Source organism: Brachyistius frenatus, unplaced genomic scaffold, assembly GCF_029030835.1.
Source record: "Brachyistius frenatus isolate BFR_SWC_R1_liver_20210118 unplaced genomic scaffold, ASM2903083v1 Contig_13, whole genome shotgun sequence".
NCBI lineage: Eukaryota > Metazoa > Chordata > Actinopteri > Embiotocidae > Brachyistius > Brachyistius frenatus.
This window is the reverse complement of record NW_027210612.1, coordinates 3,123,236-3,138,849: the sequence shown is the minus strand read 5'-3', so window position 1 is coordinate 3,138,849 and position 15,614 is coordinate 3,123,236. Positions and strand designations below refer to the sequence as shown.

At 39.2% G+C, this 15,614-nt stretch overlaps 1 protein-coding gene across 1 annotated transcript in view; it reads right to left on the bottom strand.

Moving 5' to 3' along the window:
• LOC138617644 (VPS10 domain-containing receptor SorCS3-like) overlaps positions 1 to 15,614 on the bottom strand; it is a 44,270-nt gene that overhangs the window by 10,766 nt on the left and 17,890 nt on the right. The window contains exons 3-18 of the mRNA XM_069692801.1: positions 12,117 to 12,216; positions 11,792 to 11,950; positions 11,540 to 11,613; positions 10,627 to 10,691; positions 9,857 to 9,975; positions 7,583 to 7,672; positions 7,169 to 7,348; positions 6,416 to 6,562; positions 5,410 to 5,512; positions 4,972 to 5,048; positions 4,768 to 4,859; positions 3,864 to 3,971; positions 3,477 to 3,594; positions 3,189 to 3,322; positions 2,461 to 2,574; positions 1,286 to 1,457 (exon numbers count right to left, since the gene is read on the bottom strand). Coding sequence (XP_069548902.1) covers positions 1,286 to 1,457; positions 2,461 to 2,574; positions 3,189 to 3,322; positions 3,477 to 3,594; positions 3,864 to 3,971; positions 4,768 to 4,859; positions 4,972 to 5,048; positions 5,410 to 5,512; positions 6,416 to 6,562; positions 7,169 to 7,348; positions 7,583 to 7,672; positions 9,857 to 9,975; positions 10,627 to 10,691; positions 11,540 to 11,613; positions 11,792 to 11,950; positions 12,117 to 12,216 — 1,852 coding nt within the window. The remainder of the gene's footprint in view (positions 1 to 1,285; positions 1,458 to 2,460; positions 2,575 to 3,188; positions 3,323 to 3,476; positions 3,595 to 3,863; positions 3,972 to 4,767; positions 4,860 to 4,971; positions 5,049 to 5,409; positions 5,513 to 6,415; positions 6,563 to 7,168; positions 7,349 to 7,582; positions 7,673 to 9,856; positions 9,976 to 10,626; positions 10,692 to 11,539; positions 11,614 to 11,791; positions 11,951 to 12,116; positions 12,217 to 15,614) is intronic.

The following is a 15,614-nucleotide window of genomic DNA, read 5'->3' as shown; positions in this document are numbered from 1 at the left end:
ACGAGAGATGCAGAGACAAAAGGTCACAAAAAGTATCCCAAAGTAGGAAGAACAAGTTTACAATCTGCTGCCATCTTACCGATAACAATAAGAAACCAACATATTGCCGCTATTAAAATATTTTTCGCAAGAATTTCAGAAACTTTAAGAACTAACTTCGATTCTCTTTACCCAGGCCTTGAGCTATCTGCAGTGTGAGATTTCTGCTGCCATAATAATACAATAGGTCAAGTAAGCTTCATTTGTGGTGCTCGCAGCATTGAAACATTACATTTAGAAAAATCAGCAACACCCTCTCAACACTTTTCAGAAGAAAAGAGTTCCAATTAAATCTGTCGTGATATCTGAGGATTATCCAGAGTAATGAGATCGACTTTTGCGCTAGCGCTACCATGAGATAATCATCCCTTCTGGTTGAATTTGAATAACTCTTGACTTTTCTATTTTCAGGTCGCAATTGTGGGTGCCCAGTACTTTTTGTTGACGACCCAACACGTGAAAAAACATTTATCCCATCATCCATGGCTGTATTTTGTATTTAATGCTCTTAATTGTTTGTATTTCTTTAAACAATGCGGTCACAAACTGGGGGAAGTTGTTTTGGTGAAACATTTGCATGTGGGGGAGGCAAACCCTGGAATTAAAAAGGGATAAATCCCTGTAAAAGACTGAAAATAACCTAGCCTTGTTGTCAAAACTTGCCATTTTCAGCATTTAGATTGTTAGCTCAGTGGTTGTCCTGTCGTTTTCTGTCCCAACAACAGTAGATTGTGGAAAATGGTGAAAAGTGTCTACTGAAATAGTCGGCCGATGTCAGGTTCACACCAGCATTCTACGAATGGCGAGTCAGATGAGCAATCCCCCAACTTTTCAACTAGCGGCAACATGAGGTTGACCTTGATGGTTTAAATTAAAACATGTAAGTGTTCTTCTACTGCCATCATCAGGTCAAAATTCAGATTTTCTATTACCTTTGTTGATGACCAATCACAGGAAAAATATTCATTTTATAACTTCTGGCTGTATAGTGTTTAGTTAAAATGATCAAATGTTAGCAAACTTGTACACTAAATTAAGATAGTAGAAATGGTAGATACCAAACATCACTCGTGTTAACATTGCAAATATGAGCTTGTTGGCATGCTGACTTTGGTATTTAGCTCAAGCTCCGCTGTAGATAAATACAGACTCAGAGAGCCACCACCTAATCTGGTTGTAGTTTGGTCGAACAGAGCCTTAACAACAATTACTAGAACAACTGTTTCTTTACACTACAGTGACTCACATAATCTAGGTAGACCATGAATGTAACATTGCTTCCAACAGCAGCACTGAGCTCTCCCTGACTGGTGGACAGCCGAAGGCCTCGCGGTGCTCTGGGTCGACACGGCTCCTTCCTGGGCGAGTACACGTTCCTTCCCCCTTCCTTACAGTTGTTAGACAAAACCTTTCGATACCTTTAAAGCATAAAGTAAAAAAAAAAAAAAAAACATATACAGTATGAGCTACAGCAAATACTAGAGTTCATAGCTTTTATAACACTGCATAAAAAGAAGACTTGTCAATGGACACGGTTTGGATTTTAATTCTTCACACACAGAAAATAGGTGTGACTACCATCCACAATTCGTTTTTTTTCCCTGTTGTAAGCAGCTCTTTACAATTCCATTCCTGCAGTTCTTTGTGGGACAGTAGCGTCCATCAACAGCACACAGATTTAGCATGCATACATATCTCTGTCAGTATATTCAATTTTGTCAGTTTGAGTGTGAATACGCCGCATAAGCAAAACCTGCTTTGCATTATTATCTATTATGGAATTGGGACACAGTGTAAGTTACATTTTTCAATTTCTGGAGCCTTATTTCTGAGCCAAGAGGCAGTAAACTATTATTTTTTGGTTTTGAATTTTAGACATGACAAACAAGGTGGAGTGGAATAATATTGCTTTCTGAAGGACCAACCTGTTCTCATTTCCAGGGCCTCAAATACTGGTGTTTTGTCAAAGCTGGCGTCACAGAGAAACGCAAAAGGTGGCCTTTTGGGTTCGGTGCCTTGATCACCCTTTTTCAAAAAGGAAATCAGGAGATGAGTATAAAAAGCGACAATGCTAGGATTGGGAGGAGGTCTGAAGTATTTGGAATAATCAAACATGGGACTTTCAGCCTCAAGACAGATGTTGAAGTCCATGAGAAAACAAGAGTCAACATGGATTTCTATTAATTAAAGCAAGTAGTTAAACTTACATGATGTATTTCACATACATACGTACCATTTGTGTAGTACTTATTTTAACACAAACCATGATCTTTTCCTAAACCTAACCAAGTGGTTTTGGTGCCTAAACCTAAAGAACATTGTGCGTGTCTTTGTGACAGCAGTGAACTTTGACAAATCTGCAGAACTTGTCGCCCTGGGAGGAGAACGGGATGGATGTGCTGACCATTGGGAGACACTTACCCTGTGCTGTTAAGGAAGCTTTGGCTGGTGCTGCAGCTTTTAAACGCACCATTTGGATTAAACCAAAAAGCAGGGGAGCACTTCCCATCTGCCTGGCGTTCCCACCCATAATCACTGCCAAAAAAACAAAACAAAACAAAACAAAACAAAACAAAACAAGACACAACTGTTCATGAAATGTTAAGTACAGCTACTCAAAAGAATCTAGCTTCTACAAGCTTCTGTACTGGGGCAAATGCTGCACAGTTGGAGCTTGGTGGCATATTTTAAGACCATAACTAGAGACATGATTGTCAGACAAGCGGGATCAAACAGAATTTCAGACAGATGAATAAAAGATCTTTAAAATTAATTTAACGATTCATTATTAATTGAATTCTAATAAGTCACTTGACAATATGCAAATTGCAGTAGCACGATGAAAAGTTCTTAACTCCCATCTATATTTTTCGAACTATAATTAGATTCGATGAATACAGTCATATTGGCTACCCAGTCGATATGAAATTTAGAATGGATATTAAGGCATACGAAGTTCTGCAAACTGATACTTCTGTTTTTTTATTACACATGTTGACAAGCAGCCTTAATTACATACAATTGAATTGGATGCTCAAAGTAGAGGGGCTTGTTTAGTAAACCTGTAATGAAATAAATTAAGAATCCCCGGGGGTGAATGTCTGGGTTACAGTAGAGTCCCAGCTGGGAACACAAACGGAAGACATTACCATTCGAAGTCATAGGCTGTGCAGACGCACGGCTCTGAGGAATAGATCCTGGAATAGTCCTGGGCCAGCATGCAACGGTTGCCTGGCCTGCGCTTCATATAGATCTGCTTCTCACCCATCACACACAGCTCTTCCTATTAAACATAGGAAAAAGATTATCTGCAATGACCTGAATGAAACTCTGGAAACTAACAGCAAAAAATATTTTTGTTCAGGCATTAATTAAGTGTACAAACATGCCTCTCTTTAGGTTGACATTAAATCAGGAGTAATCAACATTCCTGTTACCTTGTTGTGTAGGTACCATGTCTGATAATCTCCATCCATGCATCTCCTGCTAAAGAGGCCCTTGTAGTCGATCTTGATCAATTGCCACTCTGACCGATGGCTGAAGTGTCCGAAGAAACTGGAACATGATTCATAAAATAAGCACATTTCAGCTGAGATTATCTTGAGATACAGATATGCAGGTTTCTGATACGATGTGCAGCATCTGCAAACCTGAAGTCTGTCGTTTACATTGACAGACAAGATAACATTCGCTTTGATGAAAAGTTTTAGTCACCGGGGAAAAACTGTTGGACCTTTCTTTGTTTACATCAACAAAAGAGCTAATTCTTCAAGCCTGATATTTGTCTTATTCCTCCAGGATTGTACCTGTGTGTCTCAGCTTACGTGATAATGTGATTGTCAGATTCTGGCTCCATTAAAACGCCATCCACATACAGAGGTGCTGAAGAGAAACTATGGCGGTCCCATTTCTTTCCTTCGTCTAGACTGATCCTGCATTAAAAAAAAAAAGGTACCAATTGTCAATGCACGAATATCTATCCAGGTTTATATAACTGCAGTGGATAAATATATTGTTTTCTCTATGCAAATAACATTAAACATCCCAAGTACACAGGTAAAGTGATGAAAAACAAGGTATGAAGAAATATGATAAACGATTTGAGGTCATTTAGTTTTTGCCACAGTTGAAAAATGAAGGACCTTGGATTCTCTTAAATGTGAAAAATTATCTCGACAACAGGCTGAACGAGGGAACAAATGTTCCTCGTCGCAGGTAGATTTTTGAAGGTGACAACACAACAGAGAAAAAGAGAGCTATTACTCAGGTTGGAACATTAGAAATAGATTTTGGGGGGTTTCAGATCACCTTTTTTCATAGGTTAATCACTTTTGACAGGGCTGTAGTGTGCAGGGACATCAAAGTAGATAATGTTACGAAGCTCCCACAATATGAGGGACTTATGAGGGCATTCTGAGTCTCCTATTTCCACCCTGCTCTGCTTCTCATTTACATAAAAGCACTCAAACCATCATATCCAACCAAGAGTACAAAGCTGTAACACACTCTCTTCTGTTGGAAATGATTCTGACAGTTCTGAAGCCGCAGCTCCGATACAATAATCATGCAAACTTGGCCCATCAGCATTTTAAAACATTAACTGCAATCATATGCCGCATCAAACCCCCTAAAATGAAATTACGCCCAGGTAATTTCCCTCTATAACTCTCAGCACCTATAGTACAGTAACTATGGCGTCAGCTATTGTTGAAGGCGAGCTTCACCCACCACAAGTGTCGAGTCTGCTTCACTGTGTGTAAAACTGCCACCAATGCTCCACCATTGTCAAGAAACCAAATGTTGTGCTCTTCATTGAAAATCTGTGTTGGTACATATGAGAAAAAAAACACATTTGCTCCACTGATTACAGCACATTTTTGATATGATATATCTGTTAATGGTAAACACATGCAGTGTGGAGATGGATCTCACCTGTCTCCAGCTATTTCCTGCATCAGATGTTATAAACATTCCAAGGTTGGTGGAGGACAGCTCTGTTCCAATGTTCCCTGAGTACAAAAGCGTGAATAATTTCAGTCAGAGTGAATTTACATAGCAAAGACGCCACAACACACCTACTGTATACGGTTTATCAGCTGATACAATCATTAGGAGTTATTCTGTGCATCTGTGCGTGTCCTCATTTTCCACCGGAGGACACGTTTATAACTTACTGCAACCTAATCGTCTCACCCAAAATATGAGATTTAGGAGTTGAAGTTTCCATATTTGATTCCAATGACAGAAGGAGGGCACTGTGTGATTAATTTTGTGTTTGTGTGCTTGCAGTGCCACAATGCTTTTACCTGAGAAACTAGAAATATCTAAAGTCTCCACCGCTACAAATGTGTGTCCTTCAGGTGACTGTACCTGTAGCCACGATGATTCCCGGGACAGACTTTTTGCTGGTGATGGGTCCAGATGTGTAGGGATTCTCCGACATCTCCAGGTGAAGATGCAGCGAACAAAATGGCTGTCAACAAAAACGGACTCCGATACAGAACAAGCTGAGAAAAATATGTATCTCAGATCTTAACAGAAGCCATTATAATTAGCCTTGCTTTCAAACTATTCTTCCCATTGAGAGGAAAGTGCTAACATTTTCAGATAACATTTATAAAACAAAGATACTTTGTTCTTCTCATCTCCCCAGCCAGAAAAAAAAGAAAGAAAGAAGATGGCTCAGAGGACATGGAGGGCATTTGAATTGTTTCATTCTAAAGCAAACAAGGCATGTAATTAAAATTCCCCAAGATGCACTGATAAAACTGGCAAAATTGATTCAAATCATTTCACTCGTCTCTCTGACTAAAGCACACTGAAAAACATCAATACGGCTTTTCAAACAGCCGAGGTTGAAGGAAGGGTCAGAAAAAAGACAAGAGCCCACTGGTCATTTGTACAACACAGAGAAAGACTGTAACCTGCTATTAACTGAAGAACACACGTTATTTCAAAGAGCCTTTGAAGAACACACGGACTGGATGAGGTGAATATCATTCCTGCTGAATAACAACACAGCCGTATAATGTAATTCAGTGTAATCTAACATTCATTAGTCCAGTGTGACTACAGGTAGTAAATTGAAATCCCAGAGGTTAATGGAAAGTCTGGACCCCTGAAACTAAACCTGCTGACCCTCTGTGCCTTACACTGATAATAAGAATATTCCAGTCAAGCAGCACCTCGACCATTTAGGAAACTAAAACGCCGAGCTGATGCCGAGGCTGGCACCTGGCCTTGTGCAAATGTGGCTCTGAATCAAAGCACATCTGAAGCGCAGCTGATGAGGTTGAAACATTTGATAAATTATATATATCATAAGCTTAATTTCACATGAATTAGAGCGTTCAATGACCCCTGCCCAAAGGCTCACCAGAATGCAGTGAAGGTTATTTCCAGTCACATCAGTGGCAGGGGCTGGCAGCAGGGCCCATGTTTGTCCCTTGTTGTACGTGATGAAAGTCTTGATATGATTATCCACCAGTTTGTTGGCAAGATACATGCCATTTATCCCCTCAACCTGCAAAGGAAAACAACAAAAATGTGTCTATTGTCAAAGCACTTTCTACAAATACATCATATACCCATAATCCACAAATATTGATTCAATGTTTGAGCAGCAGTGGATGTATTCAGATCCTGTAGTAAGTTTTATAAACGATACTACTGTGTAATATATATATTGTGGTTTATTTGTTCTGTGACACTGAGGTCTCGCTTTCCTGCACGTATGATGCTTGCATATGTGGAAAATCAATAAACGCAGACTTCACTTGACTCCAATATAAAATTACTGTTAAAGGCGTAAATATCCTCAGCTTTAAAAATATAATTTCAGTGGAAGTAAAGCAGGCTATTGGCAGCAAAATGTACTTTAAGTGTCAAAAGTAAAAGTACTGAAAACACAGGAATTGTTAATAAAGGTACTGTAGTGTTTTTAATATGTCACATGAAAACTGCTGCATGTGTTATGTTTATTGTAAAAAAGGTTAATTGATTAGGTCCCACTTCACTTATGATCCTAGTTTTGTAAACTGACAGATGTTTCCCACTAGCGTGTTATCACTGTAAGGATAATTAGTGTTGCAGTGACAGCAGCAGTCTGTAAACAAGGCTAACTGCACACCTTATAAAAGTCGACCAGAAGGTTACCGGCGGGTCCTCGGCTGGTTCTCAGATTCTCTAATGAAAGGATAAAATAGACCCCGGGGGAGTCTGAGATGTACAGGCTGTAAGTGTTGTTCTGATTCCACTCCTGGACGGCAGCAAATACCTGCTTCTCATCCGTGCTGATGATATGCATGTCCTGTAGGATGGTGTGGGAGGGAGAAAGAGAGGTGGAAAGAGAAAACGGGTGAGAACAACAAGTAAAAATTAAAAAAAAAAAATTAAAAAAAATCAGTGACTCCAAAGAGAGGCCACCTTAATTGCATAAGTGTGACAAGAAAAAAAGGTGATTCAAACAAAATCAATAATCATGTTTCTTTACAAAAATACATCTTTTGTAATTGGATACTGACTCTGTGTCTTTGTCGCTTACCTTTGGCAGACAATATTTCGGTAATTTCATCCGCTTGAAGGATTCTCTCATGTAGGAGACAAAGTAGCTGGCTCGTCCTGACTTGGTTACCTTTGAAATTAGGTTAAAGAAGCTTTGTCACTTTCTAATCAGACACCATTTGCATATTTCTGAGGCATCATATTGTTTTTTCGTATGGAATACAGGAATTATTTTTTTTTCCTGTTTTAGGTCAGTGATTTCTTTTCAATTCGTACGTTTTTGTAAGTGATACTATAAATGTGACTTTCTCCTACATAGAAAATGTAGATTAAATTAAAATAAAAAATGAAATTAAAATGGGATGGGAGGATTTTAAAAGACGTACAATCATGGTGAATGCCATTTGTAGTTTTTATCAGTTAACAAAGTGAAGTAAAAAGAAGAAACCTAAATTAAATCAATATTTGATGGTTTGACCACGATTTACCTTAAAAACAGCACCAGATCTCTAAAGTAAACTTGTGCACTGTTTTTCAAAAGTTACTTGGCAGGTAGGTTTCTCCAAAGCATCTTCAGTTCTTTGGTAGATTTAGACTCAGTGTCCTCTGTCTCCGTGTATAATCCCAAACTGGCTCACCATACCACTTTCTACTCACTGAAGACAGTTCTTTATAACTCTGTCTGGATGTTTTGGGGTTGTCATCATGCTGCAGAATGAGTTTGCCACCAATTAGAAGCCTTGCCGATTGTATGGCAAAGAATCGATCTATCTATCTGGATAAGAATCTAAGAATCTAAAGTGTAATGTATGCGAATTAACCACCATCCCAGATGTAACTGTGTTGTGAAATACGAGTACATGAAGCTGAAACATCTCCTGAAGGAGGCACCGTATAATAATTCTCAACGCATGAGCAACTTGATAAAACACTTACATAGTGTCAAAAGAAGACTGAAATTACAAGCACAACAGACATTATTGTCATTATCTCAATTAGTTTGAAGCTAAGAGTTACTGAAAATTGGGTTGGCTTTATCTACAGCGTGTCTTGAAGATCTTAATGCACTACTACTTTCCCATCCACTTACAGGCAGGCCAACACGACTTGATTGCTTATTTTCTAATCAACTAGAAGGATGGCATTTGTCCCCCAACACACTACATTAGGGCTCTAATGGAATAATCTATCGAAAATCAATGAGCTGCATTTTCCCAGGCCACATTTTTGAGGATGTTGCACTTGGCTGTTCTTTCTCTCCCAAGAGACTTTGGAGGTGTTGAAGACTGCTTATTTCGTTGTAGCCCAATCGATAACCTCATTACTCTTTGTCAAGTTAAATCCAACTGCCCCGAGCAATGAAAGTCACAAGAAAGTCATCTGTGCCGCCACAGCTCGGCGCAGACACTCTTCGCGTGTCCAGTTATTTTCACCAGCATCTTCCTGATGTCTGCCTCTGCCTCAACGGTCAATCTCATCTCAGCTAAATGCAATTTGGGCAGTTTATTGAATCACCATTTCTGAATCACGCTGTGATAAAAAATTTTCATATACATTTTCATTCTTACATCGTAGCCATTCCAATCAAGTCTGTGGATTAAGTGTGTTGAAAGTGAAACTGGGTCACTGCTAAAGTATTTCTGCTGCAACATCATACCGCCATATCAAAAGATTAAATCTGTGGATAAATAAATTAAAAATGAACAGCAAACATTTAGGGGTGTTTATTCAAAATGAAAGCATGCGGCCCTGGAAAACTACTATCGTTCGATTTTTATTTGCCTGAAACTTAGTTGGAGTCAAACAGGGATGACCAAATGCATCACGCCTGACCAACTGCGAGAAAATTGCTTAGCTGTGAATAGAAATCAATGACAGTGGAGGGCATTTGAAAATTTAATTTCTGATAATGACCCTGACTGGAGCTGTCTAATTGGAGTCAAAGTCAGAGTGAATGGTAATAAGGACACCAACCTGTCTATTCACAGTTCCTTTGCCGTGTGCTCTCAGCGAGCAAACACATTTTTCAGGCATGAAGTATGTCTGTGCGGAAACTCAAACACTGAGCGTGCCTTGACATGAACGAGACAAAACATAATCAAAACACACATTGGGGCCAGTGGGGAACAGGTGTGTGAGGGAAAGCCATTATGTGGGTTTTGATGGAAAAGCATGAATTGGGTGCACAATGGCGCAAAATAAAAACAAAAAACCCAAGAAAAATCAAAGTTCATGGAGAAAGCAGCCTTTGCGTGAAAAGATGAAGACAACTGGTTTAGTTTAAGCAAGAAATGTAATCTATTACTATGCAAACCTGTGTGAAAACATATTCATCCTGCACAACTAGTGAGTTGGTGTCTACATATCCAGGGAAGAGGTACTGTCTGTTGCCTTCTGTGCATCGTTGGGCTCTGCACTTCACATACTGAGCACCTGTAAAGAGGCAAAAGGACACTGATCAGAAGGAAATTACAACCATTTACCTTCAAAAAGCACTTTGTATGCACTGGAGCTGATATACAGTCTGTACTGCACATGCTAAATCCATTTAAAGTTCACTGCTCTGAAACAATTTTAAGGTTGGGTAATATTTAACCACTGGTACCCGTCAGTTGGCACTTTTTAAATCCAAATTAGCTGAAATTCAATACTAATACAGTCGGGGCTCCTGGAGTGTGTCACACGACAACAAAAAGTTCAGGATGTTACTGTGTGAGACAAGAAGGGTTTGTATGCTAATTCAGATCAAGAATTTCTCACCACAGGAAGAATATGAGTATCTTTTCCAACGCAGCTATCTCCTATAATTGCTTTGACAGAATATACCGCACTGTTTAGAAAAGGGGGAGCTGAGGTTTGCCTATGAAGCGCAGGGGATAGATTAAGGAGAAGAAACATCTATCAGCCCACTAAAACTCTCCGTTTTTGTCAGGAGGCACCTATTCTGCTTTACTTGACTTCAGGGACCGATATGAACAGCAGAACAGGTCTCATCTTGTCCGTGACCTCGCTCTAAATGAGAGCCAAGGGGTCCTCAGGGTCTTGCTGCTTCTAGCTTGTAGCAGACTCGAGTGCAGCACTCACGGCCTTCCGCGATGCGGGTCTCGATGTGGACCACATCTGTTTCTTTGTCCAGCCCCATTACCGCCCTTTGAGAAAGCAGGAGAAGGAAAAAGATATAGAGGAGCAGAAAAAAAAGGGGTTGGTGGGTAAGAGAAGGAAACATTTGAAAAAGAGAGTGCTGAAGGTTGAGCTGCAGATGGACATCCCTATTCTGAGAAAACCTATCACAATATGTTTTTATCTCCTGTAGATCAGTCAGCATAGAATCTGCACCACCAACGGCAATTAATCTCAATTCACCAAGGCATCAACAAAGGAAACAACAAGGGAGAGCGGGTGACAAAACATCCGCTATTCCCATAAATATCTACCATGGCAAATGTGTGTTGTTAAGAAATTGTTGGTGGCTGCAACATCATTTTGAAAAATAACTATCTGACACAATGTGCGTGAAGGAATAGTATTCAAAGGCACAAATAATGCATTGTTTCGGCTGTTGCAATATCCACGATACTCTTCTTATTTATCAGACATTTCAGTGTTCATGCATGTGGAGAGGATGTCCTCCAACCCATGCCCTTTCTTTCTGGGCTAAAAAATACACTTCGTTTGACACATACCATGACAAACAGGGATAAATGGGCTCACATCAATATTCACTGCCTTGTGCCCGCGCAGTTGAGATTACTAAATGACAGCGACAACAAAAACAGCATGTCATGTTTGTGCGATGAAAAAAGAAGCATAATATTCCTTCAGGTCTACGTGGCATGGATATAATCAGTTCTGTGCTTGACTGCCACGAGGAAGATCTGTTTTTGACAGGAGGTCACAGGATCCTTCTGACAGGATAGGGTCATGAACACTATCATCATGCAAATTAAGATCAATCACCAAGCAAAATAGTTAAAAAGTAGGATCCATATAATCATACCAGTAGAATCTGCCTGGCATCACGTTGTCGTGAACAAGCTGCCATTTCCTCCCAAAGTCCATTGAACTGTACAGCTGCAAGACAAAATGAGGCTGATCTTCGTCACTCTTAAAATTTTAGGAGGAAGAACAACCACAGCTATCGTCGCATCCACAGCAGAATCACATAAAAACAAGAAATGTTAAGGGTTTCAGCATCATATATTATTTTATGTCTACTTAAAGATTTATTGTGGATTCACTCTGCGGTTACCTTGCTGTCATGACTGTAAGCCAACATCCAATTCTCCTGTGCAGGGTGGAAGAGCAGGCTCAGGATGTTGAAGTTAATGGTATGCTTTTCAAAGCTTGCCCCTTCATCTGAACTGATGAGAACAGCGCTCTCTACCTCTGGGTCGCTAAGCATCATTATCTAAAGTACAGAGGGCCCAGACAGGGGATATAGCATTAGAAGAGCGAAAGAGAGAGAGACAGAGATACCGTCATTTGCCAGCGATTTTAAGAGACTATAATTTGATATCAGGACTAAGCTTGTAAGAGATCAGACAGAGAGATAAAAGCACTGGGAAAATGCTGACCTTCTGTTTGTTGGTAGGACAGACATACAGGTAACTTAAAACTGTCCTTGAACCCACTTTGTTGTTGAGTTTGATGTAGGTGCTGCCGTAATCAGTGGATCTGGACACAAACAAAAAAACATTGCATGCTTGATGAAAAAAAATCCATTAATGACACATCTAAAGTGGTTTGGCATGTTTTAGCCCATTAACTGCAAATCACTTATTTTTTACATGACTGCCTCTCCGGAGCATACCGTGTGTTTTTAGATCAATTTTCTACCATTCAGGCAGCCTTTTGCTTTAAAGGATGGAAAACAACTTGCGGAGACGAGCCACATGCTGATGTGTATTTGTTGTTCTTGTAAAGTATTGTGTTATGAAATGTACTGCACCAAAAATTGCCTGTCATTACTTTGTCAGTCTGTCTACTATATGTGCTCAACTCATAAATGACCAAAATGTGTAAAATAAGCAGTGGGTGGCAGTTGAATAAAAAGCAGACCTTTTAAAAGGACTCAGTGGTGCACAAACAGACAGACAAAATAAATCACTGTTAACATAAAGCTTTGACCACAAGTGAGAAATATTTTGATTAGTTCCCATTTTTGTTTGCCAAAGCCTGCTGGAAGAAAATCACAAGATGTTGTAAGACACTAGTCTCATACTAATTTGCACATTGTGTATTTATATGAATAAAACAAATTTCAAATAAAAAATGAAGCAAAGCTAAACTCACCTGCCTCTATCAACTAGCTGTAACATTAGACAATCATTTTTCAAGCTGCTATCATAATATTAATATGCATCTAAATCTCCACTTGGTTTAAAAAGCCGTATACAAGTAGACTGAGACCTAAATATTGTCAATAAACAGGATTCAGAAACTCACTTTTGTGTTTTGAGACAAAAAAAAAAAAAAAATACTTAAGTAATTGCATAAATAGTGATCTCCATGCACCTAATTCTGCTGTTGTAGCGAGCCTACCACTGAACTCAGCACATCAGGACGAGAAAAAAACCTCACATTTTATAGATGTCATCTGTACGAAGTCACATCTCCGGGACACCAGATTATCATTACGGTATTTATACGACCACTGGAGGTCACTTAACATTAACTGCTAACATTAAGCTATTTGCACAAAATACCTCTGGGGTCTTTTTTTGGAGGAGGACAATCTCTCAATATCAGCTGATGAGGATGAAGCTGCAGTCAAAGAAGAGATTAATACATTTGCCTCAATGATTAGTTTGCCTATGACATGAAAGGGAGGTTACGTGTGCGACATCCTACGGTTTATTCCGGCAAGCAATTGGTGACAGTAACCCACCAAGAAACAGCAGACAAAGCGATGGAATACAACACTGTTAATCTATATCAGCATGGATGTAAACAACAATCGAGCTTTTGTACGATTTTTTTTTTTTTAAACAGAAAAAAAAAGCATTTTGGTGAGTAATACTGAATGTAAATACAGTATAATTGTGTTTACAAGGATATGCCTGGGGGTATTATTTAATTTAGGGAAATGTCACTTTAATGGCAATACAAGAGCGCACAGAGGCTAATTTGAAGACGGGTGCTTGCTACTGCTTTAAAGCAAGCTCAAACTCTAATACTATTTGACAACCAGAAAGAAAATATGGATATCAAGAGAAGCACAAGTTTAACAGGTAGATTTGTGCATTAAAAAGATTGGCACATTAATAAGCCAGCTCCTTCTCACAGCAGCAATAATGCAGCTTTGACAAACACGTCATACATGTCAAGCAGAGTCTCTACAAGTCTTTGAAAGCTGATTTTCATGCTACACTGACATGTAATGAAACCAATGGGTGCCTGCAAGGTAGGAAATCAATTTATGAAGTTCAGGTGTGCTTTGGAAAATACTCAGCAGTAATGTAAGTGTGTACAGTAAATGCAATTTACAGTTGCAGGGCTAAAACATCTAGCACAGCTATAGTACTTGAATATGACATCATTCTGAAAGATGAACACATTGTAAGCTTAAAGTATAGAAGGAATAACTGTCCTTTCATACGAGCAGATGATCGACGACTGAGGGAGGAATTTTAAAGGCATCCTTTCAAGTGCAGTGGTGAAACCCCTTTTCACATAGCTTTTTATGTAAATTAGAGCCAGAACGGCATTTTGTTCTCTCTGCTTTCAACAGATTTAGATATTTAGTTCTGTCGTCTTTCATTCAGTTTTATCTTCAGTAGGAAACACTTAAGTGTTGCATTCATTTGCTACAGTGTGACAACTCACTAAAACAAGGTTTAATGTGAAATGTGTTGTAAAACAAATACAAAAAGAGAAAAATAAATGAAAGTAATTGACCCAGTTTTTGACCTTATTAATTAAATGACCTGTGTTTAAATAAAATAATGAATTCAAATCTGTCGTAACATGTAAAGACATTTCACAGAACTGCGCCTCATGACAAGGGTAGATGTGTTTGTCATTCCAATCTTCATATTTCTTCTTGCCACAAACAGCCAATCCACACTCTCAGTTCTACCTGAGTGCCTCCAAATGTAATTTCACTGTATAATTGGATAGACACCCTGTGTCTGCTATCATTGTCTGTACATTAACTTGAATTGTCCCATTTGCTGTTGACATTGTTTTCAAAGACTTTCCCCTAAACACATTTGTATCTGCGCTTTAAGTACTCCCTTTCAATTGGCGTATCTGTCTTTGATTGTGGAGGTGGAAGAAAGCCTCTTAAACGATGTAATTACACTGCAAAGTTTCTTTAGCAGAAAAGGCAGTCATCTCAAAACACAAAGGGACTTGATGCGTGGCTAGATAGATTCTGCAAGTCACCCATTGATCTGCACACAGCGTTCTGCCACCAACAGAGGCCTGCAGCTGTAGTCATAAATCATTTAATGTGTTATCACAGAAATCATTTACTCCCTTTTTCTTTTCATAACATTCAAATCTCTGCTTTTCTAATGCCCATGCTAAGAGCCTTCGTGCACCCCCTGAGGTACACTCTAATTTACTCGTGGTGCCATTGTTAAGCAGACACCTTGATGATGGAAGACCTCCTGTACACAATATGGGATTTCAAAATGTGTCAAGTCGGGTGTAAATCTTTGTGGTGCCTCTGGTGAAACAGATATTAATTTGAAACTCTATGCTTGGTGGACCGATGGTCTCTTTTTCACGTGCATTTCAGAATGAAATGAGTTCTCTGCAGGCTATGGGAGAGGTGAGAGAAAAGACATATCACAGGCTGGATTGGGCTCTATGGCCTAATCCTTAATGAATTCCATTCTTATTTATGACCTGACAGGGCACTGTAACTCACCTCTTAATACATACTGAATGAAATTACTACAGCTATATGCTAGCAATTGCATGTCAATTGCCTCTGAAACAAAAGGTTACAGACTATAATCAATCAGAAACTCCATTAGAAAGTTTTTAGGTCAGAGAAAAAGCTCAACAAAAATTCCAAACAAAGAATCCCTGAGCCCAGTTTTCCTGTTTATCCATCAGCAATA